Source organism: Loxodonta africana, chromosome 18 (assembly GCF_030014295.1).
Source record: "Loxodonta africana isolate mLoxAfr1 chromosome 18, mLoxAfr1.hap2, whole genome shotgun sequence".
NCBI lineage: Eukaryota > Metazoa > Chordata > Mammalia > Proboscidea > Elephantidae > Loxodonta > Loxodonta africana.
In genome coordinates, this window is record NC_087359.1 from 26,601,303 (window position 1) to 26,620,481 (window position 19,179).

Sequence of the window (19,179 nt, forward strand, 5' to 3'; positions counted from 1 at the left end):
TCCTGAGCCCCCGTTTCCCCATTTCTAGAATTACAAAATATTGCTTTTCTTTTTTTTTTGCCAAATGGAATAATGCCTACAAAAACCTAAAGAACATCCAGGCAATAGTTTAATGAGAAGAAGCGTGGCCTTTCAGATCAGAAAAGATCTCACTTCAAAACCCCAGTTCTACCCCAGACTGGCTCTGCGCCCTTAAACAAATTATTTAATCTCACAAAGCCTGTTTCCTCATCTGTGAAACTGGAATAATACTACGACGTGATTAAATAAAACATCTTTCAAATAGCCTGACCCAAAGATAATTCCAAATAGTTACCCGTTAACCAAAATATTTTTTAAAAAAAAAGTTTTTAATGTTAGTCAACACTCTTTTGAGAAGGAAGGTAGCCAAAGATATCACTTATCCCCTGTGAGAGAATGTAGAAGGTTAAATCCATCTCCTACCAATTTGCCTTTAACACAATCAGCCTATTTGATTACTGAATCATTTACTTCACAGGTTAAGTATCATTACAATAAATGTCAACAGATGGCCTTTTAAAGGTCTTTGTTTGTAACAATGACTTCTTAAGCAAACCATACTCTCAAAAAAAAAAAAAAATTTTTTTTTTTTTTTTAGGGTTTAAAATTCTTGTAGCCTTAAGAAAATTTTTCAGTCATGTTTAATGATCCCATTTGACCTACTGACCTACATATTACATGCAGCACAACACTCTGAGTTGATAAGCTTCTTTTCTTTTGATTTCATTTTTCTCCATTTATCTCATTCCATTTTGCAATATTTAAGTTAATATAAAAAAAATGTAAGTTTCTTATACAAGAAATATTTCAAAGGCAGAAAAAGACTCATTATTTCATGAAAGGTTTCCGTTATGCAAATACGACTATATTCAGATAATGAAAACCAACTTGAACACCTCACTTATCTGGTGGTCACTGGCCTGGTAACCCTCACTATCCAAACCACAGCCCTAAACTGGGAATGAAAATCCAGGAACTAAAAAGCCTATGTACTTTATTTTCAAGATGCCCCTGAGTCCTCACCCAGAGTCTATTTACTCATAGTGAAGCAGAATTCCAACTTTAAAATTTTATAATTCCTTGATTAGTTCCTGGTTTGAAGAAATCAGCCAGAAATCACTCATAAAAAACATTCTGGGGGACAACCAGGCAAATCGTATTATTGACTGGGTTTTAGATGATGTTAGGGAATTACTTTCAATTTTATTAGGTTAATAAGAATATTGTGGTTATGTAGTAATATACTTATTTTCAGAGATGTGTACTGAAGTAGTCAGGGGTAAATGTCATGATGTTTGTAATTATTTTTAGGGATTTCAAAAAAAAATAGATGAAGTAAATACGGCAAAATGTTAACAATTATGCAATCTAAGGTTTGAGTATATTAATGTTTATTATACTACTCCCTCTAACTTTTCTCTGTTTTACATTTTCCATAATAATTTTTTTTTTTTTAATTTTTAATTCCGTGACTAAGATTGTCTATGTGATTTCCTAACCCACAGCAGGTCAGAAGCAGCAGGGGGAGAAGAGCAGTAGCTGCAATGAGGCATGTTATGTGCTGCAAGGAATGTGAGCTGCTAGTAAGGGAACAGACATCAAGACTATGCTGCACAGGAAATGCAAATATGAGAACTCAGAGGTCTGGCCATTCAGACAGGCTATCCATGGCCATTCCTGGAAGCATTTTGGCGTTACAAAGCAGTACAACAATTAATAGTATAATAATTCTCATCGTGCTTTTATTACTAATGGACTGCCTACCCATGGTGTTTTATCTTACCACAAAGATAACATTACCAAAGAAAACTTTTTTAATTACATAACAGAACTCTAATGCTACAACCACCAGCATACTCATATAAACTTGGCCAATATTTCCAAGTGTCTATTTCAAATGAACAATTTTGTATACACTGCTTTTGTATTTATTTAAAAATAAGCATTCTCTGTGTTCCTACTTATCACTTAAATGGGAAAAAAGCAGGCACAGAATGTAATTAACGAAGTCCTCCCTTATTACAAGCTAACTAATTTTTCGCTTTTACAGAGAGCACTGCAATGAACACCATTCTGCATGCCATATAAGATTTCCTTTTTGGGGGTTATTTACTTGGGATAATGTCCCAGAAGTGAGATTAGTGGGTCAAAGGGTATAAACATATTACCAAGCTGCATTCCAGTTTATACTCCACGAACAACACAAGCCTGTACTCATTTCTTTACAACTTTATTGGCATTGATTAAACTTTTATTTTGGTAATTCAATAGTGTAAAATAGGGCCTAATTTTAAAATGCTAAGCAGAACAATTAACAGAAAAATGGAACCTATTTCCATATGCTCCTTCACCAACCACACTGGCTTTTCTGTGACGTTTCATAAGTCATTTAATTAACCTCCTAGGACTTTTGCTTCTCAGTCTCAAAAATGAGAAGAATAGATCAACCTCGCTAGTACTCAGGAAAGTGAAAATTAAAAGAGATCACTTCTCACACATGAGACTGGCAAAATATCAAGACTGACAGGTTCCAGTGTCAGTGAAATTACAGGGAATGGAAATTCTCATATATCACAGGGGGTGTGTGCATTTGGAAACTAATATGACAGTGTCTATTAAAATTATAAGTACACATATTCCTTAACCCAGAAATCCAATTTTTAAGATTATCCTACATAAAAAAAGGCAGCAGCGAGACAGAATATATGTTTATTGCAAGATGATTTATAATGAGAAACTAGAAAACCAGAACCACCTGAATGCTTATTCATATGGGAGTGTTTGAATAAATGAGAAATGGAATATTAAGCAGCAAGTGGAGCTAGTGTAGGGACTTAAAAATATATCCATGACACACTGGTAGGTGAGAAAGCAAGCCTTTAGTAGTTTTTTTTGAAGAAAAAACTCTTTATAAGTGTTTGCATTTATCACTATACAGAAAGGTAGAAGATACAGCAGACTAATAATGATGATTACTTCAGATGGGAGAAGAAGGGGAAACTATTTCCTTTGTATTTCTCTGTACTATTTGGCTTATTGGTGATTTTTAAATGTCCATAGATAGCAGGGATTTATTTTTTAAGTAAGAGGTTTTACTAGATATCTCTCAAATTCTAAGTAACTCCCAGAGCATACAATTCTATGAAGCAAGGTTCACAAAGAGGCCATTGAATCTTTAATGAATGGTTAAATTATGGCCAATATGCCACAGGAGTGTGTAATATTTTTTTGGAAGATTTAGAGCAAAAACAGTTAATACATTTAAAAGTTCTGAATTAGGGGTATGCCTTAGTAGGAAAAAAAAATTATGTTAAATACCTCATCTCCCAAAAATTCTGGATAAATGAAACATTATCCAAATCACTGAGCTGTACAAAAAATTCCACCAAGAGTATGTGAGAATGTACAGTGAACGCTTCTCCCACTCTCTGCTAGATTCATTCTAGTGACCAGCGGCAATCGTGAAGAAAAGGATTCCTATTCTGTGAGTACTTAAAGAGCAAGAATCTTATTAATCTCAATTTCTTGCCCCCTACGACCTGCCCCCCCTCCCCACCCCCGAAAGAAAAGAGGAAAAAAGCACTAAAGAGCATTCCAGCCAGTCTCTTTACTCTAAGGAAAATCTTCCAACAAAGAGGGAAAAAAAAAATTTTAGGAGGGATAGGCTCATCCTTTCAATTTATCCAAGCTTAACATTTTAATCAATATGCATTTAAAATTCGACTCTAATTGACTGAAATGACTCACAAACTTAAAAAAGGACACTATCAGTGCTCTCAGGAAAGCGACACAATGACAACCCTCTTAAAGAAACAATATCCACAAGTACAGCAATCACAGCAGAAAAGTTATCATCCAAATAAGTCACTAGTCACCACAATAAGGTGAGGTTTTTGTTTTTGTTTTTTTAGTATTATAGTTATTTTTGAAGTTAGCAAATGAAAAAAAAAAAAAATCAAATCTCAAACGCTGCTCAATTAAACAATTCGAAATCTTCCATTCAGAAAAGAGTCCCGATTTTAAACATACCATGCCTACAATCTTCATCAGCTTGCCCATAGTTTTTCTGCAAAATAAGAGATACAAGATAAAATTAAGTAGTTCAAGGGCTACTTTTAACACAGATTTTATCAAAAAGAAGCTCAGCTTTGTTTCAAAGTTTAATCATTAATGTTGCAAACTGAATACTGAGAGCAAAACTGACTCAAGGTGCTCTCTGAGGATTCCACAGTACTCCACCACTCAAGAGCACACAACTGCAGTCGTAGTTTAGTACTTCCCTAGTCCATTCACTCACACTCCTACTTCTCCAACTTCAAACCACCAAGACCTCCTCTCCCATTCTCACTCTCAGTTGATGATTTTATTGAGAAAACTGAAGTTATCAGAAGAGAACTTCCATATTCTCACCGCCAGCTGAGATGCCCCAGCATCCACGCATACATTCTCTGCTTTCCCCATTACCAAACTACCTACCTCTTTAAAACCAATCCTATCCCTTGAGCAGACCCTGCTCTGCCACCTACTCAAGAACATTTCTCCAGCAAGTCTCTTCTATTTTGCATCATTAATTTTTTTTCTTCCTATTAGATCATTCCTATATGAACATAATATGCTGCTATTTCTCCTATCTCCAAAAAAAAAAAATCCTTCTCTTGACTTTCTGCCTCCCACCAGCTACCATTCCATTTCTTTGCACCTCTTTGTGGCAAAATTCCTTAAAAGTATATATTCCTCAAGCTGTCTATGCTCATGTCTTCAGTTCATTCCCTCTGATTCTCTCTTAACCCTCTGTAATCAGACTCACCTACCATTTCACTGCTCTCATTGGGGTCACCAACGACTGCCACTGTGTCCAGATGGATACACAGTCTCTATCTACATGTACCCACTTAGAGACATAGTTGTGTCTCAGTCAATTCTCAATTCTTATCTATTCGCAGCATTTGACACTGTCGAACATTCCCTCGTATTAATACTTGGCTTCTAGGATACCTCACTCTTAGTTTTCCTTCTACCTCACAGATTGCTCATAAGGCTGCCTTGCTGGCTCTTCTTCTTCTCCCCAACCTCTTAACACTACAGTGCCACTAAGTCCTTGGTCCCTGCCTCTTCTCATTTCTACACTCATTCCCTTAAGTGATTTTAACCAGACTCAAGACTTTATATATCCTCTATATGCCAAAGACTCTAAAATTAGTATCTTTAGCCCAGTTCTCTCTCCCAAACTCCAGACTTGTACATCCAACTGCTTACTCAACATCTCCACTTGGATATCTAAACAACATCTCAAACTCAGTGTGTCAAAAGCTGAACGCCTATCTTCCCCCACAAAATGTGCTCACCATCCACTGCCTTCTCATCTCACTCAAAGAAACATCCGTTCTTTCAACTGCTCAAACAAAACACCTTAAAGTGAGTCATCTGTGACTCTTCTCTATCTCTCACTCCTTACATTCAATCCATCCTGAAATTTCACTGGCTCTTCCTTCAGATTGTAACTAGAACGTAGCCACTTCTCACTACTCCACTGCTACCGTTTTGGTCTGTACCACTGTCATCTCTGGCCTGGATTATTCCAATAGCTTCCAAACTAGTCTCCTTGCATCCCTTTAGAGTATATTCTCCACACAAAAACCAAAATATTCCCATTAAATCAGGTCACATCACTCCTCTGCTCAAAGCCCCACAATAATTCCCCATCTTATACAGAGTAAAAGCCAAAGCCTTTACAATGACCTCAAGGTCCCACAAGATCTAGCCCTGTTACCTCTCCAACTTCATCCCCTACTACTCTCCCCTTCACGTACTCTACTCTAGCCACAACAGTCTCCTCACCATTCCTTAACAATGACAAACGTGCTCTTGTTTCAGGGTCTTTGCACTAACTCTTCCCTCTTCCCTCTGCCGGTAATACTCTTCCTCCAGATTTCCACAGGGCTCTCACTCCCTCACCTCCTTCACATCACCTCCTCAATGCAACCTACCTTGACCACCCTATTTAAAACTGCAACCCTGTCCCTAACCTTGGTACTTCCACTCTCCTTTACTCTGTTCTACCTTTTTATGCAGTTACTACGTTCTAACAGTCTATATTATTTACTTATTTGTAGTCTACTGTTTATTGCCTGTCCCCCTGAAAGAAAAAGCATCGTGAAGGGATATTTCTTTTTCAGCAATATACACCAAATACCGAACACATAATATAAACTCAATAAATATTTGCTGAATGAGTGAACCCAAAATGCTAAATTGCTAGAACAATTTTCAAACTGTAAAAACACAGTTGCTTGCCATCAAAGACATTTAGCTACCACCAGCCACTTCACTCATCTCCTCAGCCCAGAATTAGCTGATCTATATACAGAGTGCCAGCAATAGTCCCCACTCAATGAAAAAGGCCATTGTACATGGATCATCACTGGCTAATCCACAGTGTTTACTCACCAGTTGCAAAAATGAGGCAATTCTATACAGAAGGCTCTCAATTTTGATGCGTTCTATCTCCATTGGACACGGTCCTGCGAAGTCTGCCATGGAGTACTGGCCTAGAGAAAGGAGGGCCTCTGTGCAGTGCTTGAGGGCCATCTCATAGTCCTGCCTTTTAAGTGATTCACACGCTTGTTCACATGACTTCTCGGCTCTTCTGTCTTCCATGACTCAGGGACAAAAATCCTAAAGACAGGGAGAATGAAAAAGAGAAGATTGCAAAAACTTATTAATTAGAAACTCTAGCCCCATTCCTATCTCAGCTGGCTTAATTATCTATTTAAGTAGTTCCCTCAAGTAGCCTTTTGATCAAGGTCACAGCTAAACCACATCTATTGATGCTACGAAATCTCTATTTTTATATATTATGAAGAATTTACTAAGATTCAAGCAAAGTGCCAACTATAAGCCAGGATCATACCAATAATACATCAGATTTCTAAATGAGACAAATTTATAAATGAGACATGACTTTGGATACTGCAAAGAGAACAAATTGTGAATGTTGATTTTTTTAACCAGAAGATGCAGATATTTCATATCCAAACCTCCAAATTTCAGTTTCCCTAGTATCTTGCAATTCTGTGACTGTGAGTACAGAGAACCAAAATCTATACTATGTATGATTTTCCCCTACCCACTAAAGAACTGGCCAAAATGATCATTTGAACTGCCTATCAATTCAATTCAGCAAACATTTCCTGAGGGCCAGGCTCTGAATTCAAAGATGGAGCATGTCAACACTGTTTTCAAGAAACTCAGATTCTGGCAAGAGAGGCAAAGTGCAAGTGAACGCTTACAAGAAAGACTTATTCCATCTGCCTCAAGGCACAAGCTCGCCTTGAAAGGTGAACAGGAGTTCACTACGCAGAGATGAGAGAGAGGGTGAATATGAGCTTTTCAGAGAGAAGAGCTCAAGCAAAATTAGAGGAGTACATGCCTTAAGCTTGGAGCTGTCAGAGGAGTAAGAAGAGCTATGAATGACCTCAAATGCTGCAACAAGAAGCAAGGGCTTTATTCTATGGCAATGAAGCACAATGGAAAGTTTTTAAATAAAGAAGGCCCTTATCAAACACAAATCCTGTGAGGTATTAGAAGGGAAAGAAACTAGAAGCAGAACCATTAATAAGAGACACTAATATAGTCCAAATAAGAGACAGTGAGAATTCAAGCACACCTTCTCTCTAGTCATAAGCACCCATATAGCAGGGCCAGAAAATCTCGGCAGAGAAGACCTAAAAGCCTTTGACTTGGCCGTGACAACAGTGCTTCAGAGGACCACTCCTGCTGACTGCCTCCACCTCTGTCAAGCTTGTAGGATGCGTTTCTTACACGCTTGTAGATTACTGCGAGGTCTTTTCATAGGTGACACTACGCCATTCTTTTTTATGTTGCTGTGAGGAAAAATTAGCACAGCACACTTGCAAGGATGCCTTGCGGGGGGAGGGCACGGCTGGCAAACAAACACAGAAGGTACACATTATCTGCATAAAAATACGGTGTATATGCTCCAGTAAAAGATGAGGGGGAAAAGTTATTGGTAGGCAAAAAAAAAAAAAAAAATAGCAGTACTGAGTGAGGAAAGGTGACAGACATTAAGAAGAGGTCTGTGGCACTATTGTAAGAACCCAAGAAATAGTTTAAACACAGAACAAAATATTCTTTGATGGTTATGAGGGTGGGGACGGAGAGAAGGAAAGGGGTATTCACTAATTAGATAGTAGACAAGAACTATGTTAGGTGAAGAGAAAGGCAACACACAATACAGGAGAGATCAGCACAACTGGACTAAAGCAAAAGCAAAATGTTCCCTGGATACAACTGAACGCTTTGAAGGCCAGAGTAGCAGGGGTAGGGGTCTGGGGGTCATCGTTTCAGGGGACATCTAGGTCAACTGGCATAACAAAACATATTAAGAAAACATTCTGCATCCCACTTTGGTGAGTGGTATCTGGGGTCTTAAATGCTAGCAAGCGGCCATCTAAGACGCATCTATTGGTCTCAACCCACCTGGAGCAAAGTAGAATGAAGAACACCAAAGACACAATGTAATTATGAACCCAAAAGACAGAAAGGGCCACATAAACCAGAGACCACATCAGCCTGAGACCAGAAGAACTAGATGGTGCCTGGCTATAACCGATGACCGCCCTGACAGGGAACACAACAGAGAACCCCTGAGGGAGCAGGAGAGCAGTGGGATGCAGACCTCAAATTCTTGTAAAAAGACCAGAGTTAATGGTCTGACTGAAACTAGAAGGACCCCAGAGGTCATGGTCCCCGGACCTTCTGTTGGCCCCAAACTGAAACCATTTCCAAAGCAAACTCCTCAGACAGGGATTGGACTGGACTACAAGACAGAAAATATTACTGGTGAGGAGTGAGTTTCTTGGCTCAAATAGACACATGAGACTACGTGGGCAGCTCCTGTCTGGAGGCGGGATGAGAAGGCAAAGGGGGACAGGAGCTGGCTGAATGAACTCAGGGAATGCAGGGTGGAGAGGAGAAGTATGCTGTCAAGTATGCTGTCTCATTAGGGGGAGAGCAACTAGGAGTATATAGCAAGGTGTATAGAAATTTTTGTATGAGAGACTGACTTGATTTGTAAAATTTCACTTAAAACACAATTAAAAAAAAAAAGAGGTCTGTGTTGTGTGCTATCGAGTAGATTTTTGACTCATAGCAACCCTAATATGACAGAGTAGAGCTGTGCCATTGGGTTTCCTAAGCTGTAATCTTTACAGGAGCAGGCTGTCAGGTCTTTTCTCCTGCAGAGCCACTGGTGGATTTGAACCGCCAAGCTTTCAGTTAGCAGCCAAGCACTTAACCATTGTACCACCAGGGATCCTAGAAGTCTAAGCCCCTTCAATTTTTGGATTCTTGGTACATCAAAAAATGTAGAACTATCTAAGGAATGAGAAAAGGTGAAGTTCAAAAAGGACTTTAACAGTATCTGTGAGCATTTCTTAAAACACAGGGGGAATATACATTGGGTACAATATAGTTATTCTGTGTACTTTTTTCTGTTTGAAATTTTTAATTAAAAACAAAACAGGGTCTTAAAAATTACAGTATACTTTAAATGTTCACATTTGACAAATTAACACTTTTAACATTCAAAATGAAATGTAATTCTGTTATTCACAAGATAACCCAACAGATACTTTAAACCTTTCAAGACCCAATTATTTTCTGCTTTGAATTTTTTGTTAATACTATGTGTTTTCACTAATGGAATGCACACTGAATCACTGAGTATGTTTGAGTTTTTGGTAGGTACTGTGGATTTTTTCTTGCCTCATCCCACCAATTCTATCCTCAGAGTCCAGAGGGATATATGTGTCCCACTAATTCTACTCTCCTCAGAGACCAGTACGATATGCATCCCCCCAAATTTTTTTTTATCAATATCTATACTTTTCATACCAAAAAATACAGATTCAGCACCACCTCATACAATACCCTGTAAAGAAAACAGTAATTTGCGGCACATGCCCATTTTTTTCCATTTCAAACTGTTGTGCAGGTCTCCACCTGCATGCAGCATGTACTGTCTATTGGAGAGGAGCTTCCCAATAAAGGTCAAAAAAGTATGTGATACCTATATACACCACAGGTCATGAAAGTTAAGGAGCCCTGGTGGTGCAGTGCTTAAGCGCTCAGTTGCTAATGGAAAGGTCAGCAGTTCAAACCTACCAGCTGCTCCACAGGGAAAAGATGTGGCAGTCTGCTTCTATAAGGATTACAGCCTTCGAAACGCTATGGGGCAGTTCTACTCTGTCCAATTGGATTGCTACGAGTCAGAATCAACTCAACAGCAATGGGTTTTTTTCATCCTCAATATTTACATGACCTCCTTTTAAACTTCCTCAGTTTTCCTTCAATAGGCCATAATTCTGAGTTTTGGTTTAAGGGAATTTAAATATTTAAATTATGAATGACACTTAAGCTCCTTATATGCACATGTATTAATACGAGTGAAATCAGTTATAAAACAAAAATCGAAGCTCGTGACTTCTGTATTGCCACAGTGGCTTTGCCCATTAGACACACGAATGGTGTTACAAGACAATTACTGATTTATTTAACAGTCCAGTTTCTCAACCTGGGCACTACGGATGTTTTGGGCAAGGTAATCCAGGAGGTTGTCTTGTGCATTGTAAGCTGTTTAGCAACAACCCTGACCATGACTATGACAACCAAAAATGTCTCCAGACATTGCCAAATGTTCCCTAGGGGGCAAAATCACTCCTAGTTCAAAGCTACTTATATAAATAAGCCTCTGGATAGCAGCCCCAGTAGATGGATGAATCCATGGATACCAAAGGCCTTAGAAATGGTGAATCTTCCCTACACAATTCCCAGTCTGCACACAGAAAAATAAAATATTACAAAAAGAAGTAGAAAGAAAAGCAAAAGTAATAATGCACAAGCTAAAATCGTTCCTTGTGAGAGAATGCAACAGTGACCAAGAGCATGGGTTCTGGAGCCAGAAGACCTGTGTTCAAAACTCCCCAGCCCCCACACTCACCAGCTGCATGGCCTGGGGCAAGTGACATAAGCTCAAGTGGTTCAACTTGCTCACCTCTAAAACAGTAAGAAGACAACTAATACCTACTTCCTATGATTACTGTAAGAATTACAGTAATCCTTACAGTACAGTGGCACAGTGGTTAAGAGTTCAGCTGCTAACAACAACAACAAAAAAAAAGGTTGGCAGTTCGAATCCACCAGCTGCTCCTTGGAAACCCCATGAGGCAATTCTACTCGGTCCTATAGGGTCGCTATGAGTTGGAATCAATCCACGGCAGTGGGTTTGGTTTTGGTTTAAAGTGCTTAAAAGAATACCTAGAAAATAGTAAGTGCTCAATAAGTGGTAAGTATTGTTACTTTATGTAAATTTGTATAAAAGGAAGATATGGTACTTACGTAAAATATCAGTGTACGTAACGACAGTTTTATCCGATTGACACAAAAATTATTTTCACCATTTTGATAAACTGGTAATCATAATGCAAGAATAGCCGTTGCAGAAATAAGTACATTTGTATGTAATCCATAAAAACTAGCTAAGCCCCAAGAGTGGCTACAAGGGAAGACCACAAAGACTAATGTCAACATTTGTCACCAAACATATGAGCCAGGAAGAGCTGAACAACATTAATATATAAGTAGAAATGGGGGAAGAACTACTCATTTCAGGAGCTTTGGGGAACATGACGTAACTTACAGAGTTAATGTCCCTTATATATTACTCTCAGGTGCCTACCTCAGAAGTGAACAGTAACGTTTCCACCACGGTTTAGTTTCTTTCTGAGGATGACCTGAACCTGCAGAATTAATCTCGGTAGAAGGCAGGGCTCTGCTCAGCTGTTCTCTCTGCTTTGTCAGAAAACGGTATGACCTGATACACTCGCTCCTTCCGAAGAAGCTACAGTGCGTTCTCAGGGATAACGTGACAACTCTGGTCAAAGTCAAAATGAGAAACGTCTCAGGTCTACAAAGGAAGACTATAGAAGACATAGAGTGAGAGACCTGACTCTACTGCTCCTGTATGAAGACCGCTCCCAGACGCACCTCAATGGGTGGCTCTCTAGGACACACAGACACATTCAGAGGTGGCTCTCTAGGATAGCTACAGTGCTACAGTATATGACCCTGCCCCTGGCCATGACTGCCTGATCCAAGGGCAGACACTGACCAAGCCGGGTCTCTGAGAGTCTCTCCCCGGGACAGAGGCCCAGGGAATGGAAGTCACAGAGCTGAGTCACTTTAATCACAGCAGTGGAAGAAAGGGCACCACATTCACCCACTGCTGAGGGGTCCACCCCATCTGCCTGGATTCTTTCTCTTCCTGTAAAAAAACTACCCAAACTCTCACCAAAAGAGCATAACGCACTGTAAGTTTCTACAAATTTCTACCCCTGTGAGGAACGTCTACTTGGAAGGTATGATTTTCTAGGCAAGCAAGCTGGAATCAGAAACCAATATTCTAATCCAAATCCATTAATAACTCTGACCTGTTGCTGACTTTATATAAACAGGGACTAACATTAGATCTTTTGCTGCTCAGTGTTCATTCCTTTCCGTTGAGAATTCACCTTTCCCCATTCCCAACCCATGTGGTTCCTCAGGAGCTGAGGCCACTGGAGCTCCCTAGGCGTCATGTGACTAAAACTGGCCAATCAGAGCCTCAGAACCACCAACACAGGGATTGGCTCAGGGTAGGGCATGTGACTACCATAAGAACCAATGAGATATTGGGAGAATGCTGAAGTTCTGGGAAAGATACACACAGCTCTTTCCTGCCAAATCTAAAATCTTTGAGGCTACAGGGGTTGAAAATGCTGCTGCGGTCATTTTTCTAACACGCACAGTGCCTACAACTGAAGTCTCAATAACAAAAGGCAGAGCTGCTCCAAGAGGAGAAACTGAGTCCTGATGACTTACTTGAACCCTGAATTCAGCTAGCTGTACCTAGACATTGCAGTTAGGTGAAACAAGGAATTTATTCCTAGCTTAAGCCAGTTTAGGTTGATATTTCAGGCACATGGAGCCAAGAGAGTCCTAACTGATAGTATGTCTTATTAGTTCCTCACAGGATGTGAAAAGCCAAATGAGCTGACACAGGTAAAGTGTCTCATAAAACAATGTGTACACACTTAATAATAATAATGGTCATATAGTTACCAATTACTAGTACGTATAAAGAGAAAAAAAGTAGTAGTCGTGGGAAAGAAATGGCTTCATGGGATTATCTGGTTATTCTGCCTCTTGAAAAGATAATCTCAAGACAATTAGCTAAAGAATTTGATCATAAAGCTACTTCAGTAAGAACAGTAATAATAATAACCACCACCAAAACAAGAACCATTTACTGAATGCTTACTACGTGCCAGATGCTGTCAAAAACTACATGTAATCTAATCTAACCCTCACAATAACCCTCACAATAATTATCATCATTCCCGGTTTACAGACAAGGAAACCGAGGCACAGACAAGTTACCGAGTTACCCAGTTTCACGGTAAATAAACGTCAGAGGCAAGATTCAAATCCAGCCCGTCTGATACAGCTCGTGCTTTTTCCACTACACCGATTCTGAACCCACAAGCAATCAAGGTTCTAATGCTGTTCTAGTGGAGCAGAAACTCCTATTCAGGCACTCAGAAAAGCAGCGAATATGACTGTAAAATATCAGCATTTTAACTCTGAAACAGGCTTAAAGACTAATCTCCTATATAGTTCTATATTATAAAAGTATACCTGAAAAATCACACAAACCTAAATCAATCATCCCCTTTGGGTAAGCAAAAGTCCTATGTGTCCCATAAAACAAAAATACTTGCACTCTTCCACGGAAGGGAACTTTGTGAGACTGTTCCCGTCACTAAGTAACTTTTCACCATTTTTACAGAATAAGAACCTGTTTTAAAATATATCCATCTTAGCACAATCCAAAAAAAGAAAAAAAATCAAGAAATTGGACTTATACCAAAAAAACTGAAGACTAACCCTATGGAGAAGAAAACTAGAAACTAAGATCATTAACTACAATGAAAGAACCCAGTCTCAAAGGTTTATATACTGTACAATTCCATTTATATAACATTTTCGAAAGACAAAACGATAGGAACGACGAACAGATCGGTGCTTGCCAGGGGTTACGGTGGGGTATGGGGGACTACAGAAAGATAGCACAAGGGAGTTTTTGGGGTGACGGAAACGTTCTGTATCCTGATTATCCTGTACATATGTTAAATTAACTGAACTGTATACCAAAAAAGAGTCCATTTTACTAAATGATCATTTAAATATAAACATTTCTAGATTTTTTAAAATACAAGTCTCAGTATCACAATGGACATGGTTTTTTAAAACTGAAAAGAAACAGATACGAAAGAATAAATTGATAGTAAATGAAAAACTCACTCATATCCCCTCCTGCATATGTAGGTTTTAGAGGAAAGAACAGAGGGCCAAAAAGAACATCTACAAACAGAACAATCAAGTTTACTTGGCACAGAATCAAGGATACTTTTGAAGAATTCCTTCATGGCTATATAGTTGGTCCAGGACCAAAAGCAAATACTGGCAGAAAAATGAAATCAATAGTGTACCACAGAGGCGGTAGGCAGACTTGTCTGGGCTAAGATAGTTTCAGTAACAGAGATAAGAAGGGGTGGTTTATAAGCATCATTCTCTTCCCACTGTGAACCTCCTTCTGTGACAGTATGAGAATAACCACCAGACCACCTTGAAATCAAGTCATGAAATGTACCTTTATTTAAAAATCAGTCATGTTAACTTCTCTTGTTAAAGTAGTCATGATCCTCTCTTATTTGAAAAAACCTAAATCGTTTGACTGGAGACAGGCTAGGTAGAACAGAAATAAACTGTGATCAAATAGCAGGATCACAATATTAGTAAGGAAAATTTCTTCAATCTAAAGTCAAGATTATTTCTGCATCAGTGTCATATATACTTGTCTTTATTAGAATAAAAAAAATTATTTACCTCATAATTGAGTTAGGTAGAATGAACCAGACTGCATCTGTAAAGGTTTTACAAGACTGGTGAATTGTACTAAGCATCACCACTATCTACTTTGACAACTTGCCTCTTTATTATTTACTAAAATCCATAATTGGTTCTTGATTCAACCCTAAGGTATCTTCAATTACTAGATTATATAAACAATAAAACCACAGGAAAACTTAGAGTCAGATATAATAAAATACATAAATTTCTTTACATAACTAGCAAAACAAAAATTTAAACAAGAGAACTACTAGAAAAAATGGAGATAGAAACTTTTACAAAAGTCAGTAATTTACCTTTAATCTGCCTAATACATTATTATCTTCCCTGTAGAAACTCAATTATGATTCTAAAAACAATATGACTAATGAAAACGTGTCATGCTTCCTCAGGTAGGAAAAAAGTTAAGAACCATTACCCTAGAGACAGGGCAATGGTTCCTGAATGCCTATAAGATAATGACCACGCTCATTAGCCAGATATTCAGGCCACCCACAATGCAGCTACAACCTAACTTCCTCACCACTCCCCCATATAAGCCCCAAGTATGCAGTCAGGCCTCTGAGTCTCTGAAACTGCCATTCCCTCTGCCCTCTCTTCTCTCTGGACCTAAACCCTACCCAGCTTTTAATGAACGCTTCAAGGCCTACTTCTTTCTCTAAAATGCTCTCTTCCCCCAAAACCAACTTTACTTCCTACAGAATCATTTGACTTCTTCATAATCGATTATTGTGGATTATGTATATCATGTAAAATGCCTTATCTTCTCAACACAACTATCCAAAAAAATAGAAGTCATGTTTTACACCATTTATATCTCCATGATAGCCACTCAATTCATTAAAACCAGTCAATAAATAATTGAATTTCCTAAAGAGATATTCTAAAATAATCTAAATGCCAAGCATTCCATATTAAATTCACCCCCCATTAAAAGGCCAATTCATAAACAGAAATTTTGTATTATCTTTAAATGTATCTGCTTTTATCCAAAGCTGGAGTCTATGATGGTTCTATGGGGTACACAGGCTGCAAAGCAAAAACGTTTTATAAAATCACTGAGTATACAAGAAGCATTATATTAAAAGACAGAATAAGCCCATATTGAGAAGGAAACTAGAAACTAAGATTAAAAGAGAGACTAAGCCCATATTGAGAAGGAAACTAGAAACTAATAAGTATACTCTATTTAATACTCTCTTTCATATAGAGGTAAATTCTCTTAAATTCAATATAAAAAAAATTCAATATAGCAAAGTAAAATGTTTTAAATGCATAAAAGAAACCTCCTGATGGACCTTCTACCATCTATTTAGTGACAAATTATTATTAAAAAAAAAAAAAAAAAAACTAAATTTTAAAATTTTTTTATCACCAGCTCAAATTAAGATTTTTTTTCCATCTATTGCTTCCTCTTTTCCTGAATCATTGTTTGAATTCCCAGCAATTCTGGAGATAGCCTTCTTAGCCTCAATAACTCCAAATTATTTTTTGAAGAGTCTGAGTCTCATTTAACATGTTTACTAATCAATAAAGATACTAAAAAACGAAAAACTCACACTTAAGAAGCCAGCAGCTTAGACTAAAAGATGCTTGCCAAGGAAGTTTTATTGTTATAAAGTATTTTCTCTTCTTTGTATTTCTTCATTTTCCCTCCCAGATTATCTGTGTACACATATAATCACATCATAATCCAAACAGTTGAGCTTTTTAAATAGATCAATATAAAAGAACTACCTAAGTTTAAAAAAAGGGTACCACCACCACACTTAAAAAAAAAAAAAGGCTGTTTTCAATTTACCAACAGATTATGTTCTAAAACTACATTTTCAAGTCAGATGTTCAGAACATGGAACACTTCCCTACGTAGTATTAAGAAGGTGAGTTACTGGAAAGATATAAAGTGACAAAAGCTAGTTACAAAATAATAGAATATAATGCCATTTTTAATCAAAAAGGAGACTATAAAATAATAGTTTATAATCCGGTTTTTGTAAAATATACATCTATATGTATTAAATATTTTGCATACCAAATCAGGAAGGATATGAAATAAGATATTAAAAGTAGATATCTCCTTCCCCCAAAGGGAAAAAAAAAGCCTTTAATGCCAGTCAAATCATGAAGAAAGCATCAAAAAAACCCAAACTGAGGGACACTGACCAGCTCACCTCAAAACTGTCTAGGTCACGAAAAGCAAAGAAAGCCTGAGTAACTGTCACAGACCGAAGGATGCTAAGGGGCATCAAAACTAAATTCAATGTGGGATCTTGAAGAGATCCTGGTTCTAACGTCCCTTTTTCTGTTCTATCCTAGAACAGAAAAAGGACATTAGTGAAAAAACTGGAGAATTCTAAAAAAGTCTGGAGCTTAATTACAATGGACCAATGTTAGTTTCTAAGATTTAGCAGGATACCATGGCAAAGTAAGATGTTAATGACAGGGGCAACTGGGTGAGGAGTATATGGGAACTCTGACCTACATTTGCAACTTTTCTGTAAAATTGCAAATTATTCCCCCCAAAAAAAGTTTATTAAAATGAAAAGTGTATATCTCAGGGTAGTGGGATTATAATGATTTTTGTTAATTCATCTATATTTTCTAATTTTTCAGCAGGCAACCTGTTTCACTGAAATGAAAAACAAAAAGGGGAGGGGGGACTAGTCTAGACTAAAAAGATGCAAAAAAGACATAATAATTCAAAGGAATAAAAAAAAATTGGGGGGACAACTGGGAAAATTTGTATACAGACTTGGTAGTTGATGATATTATTCACTTAACTTTTTTTAGGTGTGAAAACTGGATTATGTTTATAGAAGAAAATGTCTTCATTCTTAGGAAATACATGTTGAAGAAGGGATGAAGTGCCATTCAAGATGTCTGTCACTTAACTTTCAATATAGACAGAAAAAAAGAGAGAAAGCGAACACAAACTGTGGCAAGATGTCAACACCTCAATATTGATTATACTATTCTTTAAACTTTGCTACAGGCTTGAAAATTCACATAAGTTAAATTAATGGTTTTCTTTAACTTAAAAATTAGTTCAAATGTCAAACTAATACACAAAAGCTACAATTTTCTCTTAAGTATAAAATATATTCTAGTTTTATGTACTGCTTGATTTACTTTTTACAAATTAAAAAAAAAGTGACAGAAACAAGGTAGTTTATTTCACATGATAAGAAATTACAGCTAATATTCAGGAGTAATATTTTAATTTCCTTCAAACTGATACAGCCTTTATCATATGTAGTCTTTTTAATCAATTGGGCAGCCTATACAGACCTTGGGCTCATTAATTTCTAATTTATCTAGTTTTCTCAAAATTACCTTATCCCTTAAAAACATCTGGAAAGAGGATTAAATAACCTAGGGGAAGACAGAGTTGGAGACTATAAAGAAGTGTAAGAAATAGGGTCACCGGCAGAATGGAAAAGCAGATTCCTTATAAAGTTGCACTCCGCATACACTAGAGCAGATTTAGCTAAGCCTAAACCCATTTTCATTTCACTTGGATCCATAATCAAAACGCACGGAAGGAACAGTCAAGAAATCAAATGACATATTGCTTTGGGCAAATCTGCTGCAAAAGACCTCTTTCAAGTGTTAAAAAGCAAAGATGTCACTTTCAGGACTCAGGTAGGCCTGACCCAGGCCACGGTATTTAAAATCACCGCATATGCATGTGAAAGCTACCGAAGAAGAACTGATGCACGTGAATTATGGTGCTGGTGAAGAATAAACAAATCTGTCTGGGTAGAAGTATAGCCAGAATGCTCCTCAGAAGCAAGGATGGTGAGACCATCTCAAGTACTTCGTACATGTTACCAGGAGGGACCAATGCCTGGAGAGGGACATCATGCTGGGTAAAGTAGACGATCAGGGAAAAAAAAGAGGAAGACCCTCAACGAGATGGACTGACAATGATAACAACGATTGTGAGGATGGTGCAGGACCGGGCAGTGTTTCATTCTGTTATACATGGGGTCACTACGAGTCAGAAGCAACTCAACAGCACCTAACAACAACAAATGCAGAATCCAGTATAGACACATCTGCCCAAACTGCCTTTCTCTAGTGGAGAAAGAAGTGGAAATGCTGAGGCATAGAAGAGTACTCTTTACT

General features: G+C 37.8%; 1 protein-coding gene across 7 annotated transcripts in view; it reads right to left on the minus strand.

Moving 5' to 3' along the window:
- The window catches only part of HELZ (helicase with zinc finger), a 193,575-nt gene that overhangs the window by 158,232 nt on the left and 16,164 nt on the right, over positions 1-19,179 (minus strand). For 3 of the 7 annotated variants that reach the window (XM_064270877.1, XM_064270875.1, XM_064270876.1), the window contains 2 exons: positions 6,469-6,696; positions 4,051-4,087 (listed from right to left, as the gene is read on the minus strand). In XM_064270877.1, coding sequence (XP_064126947.1) covers positions 4,051-4,087; positions 6,469-6,678 — 247 coding nt within the window. In that variant the 5' untranslated portion in view covers positions 6,679-6,696. Of the gene's footprint in view, positions 1-4,050; positions 4,088-6,468; positions 6,697-19,179 lie in introns of those variants that run through there. The other 4 variants (XM_064270880.1, XM_064270878.1, XM_064270881.1 and 1 more) reach the window with 3 other exon arrangements.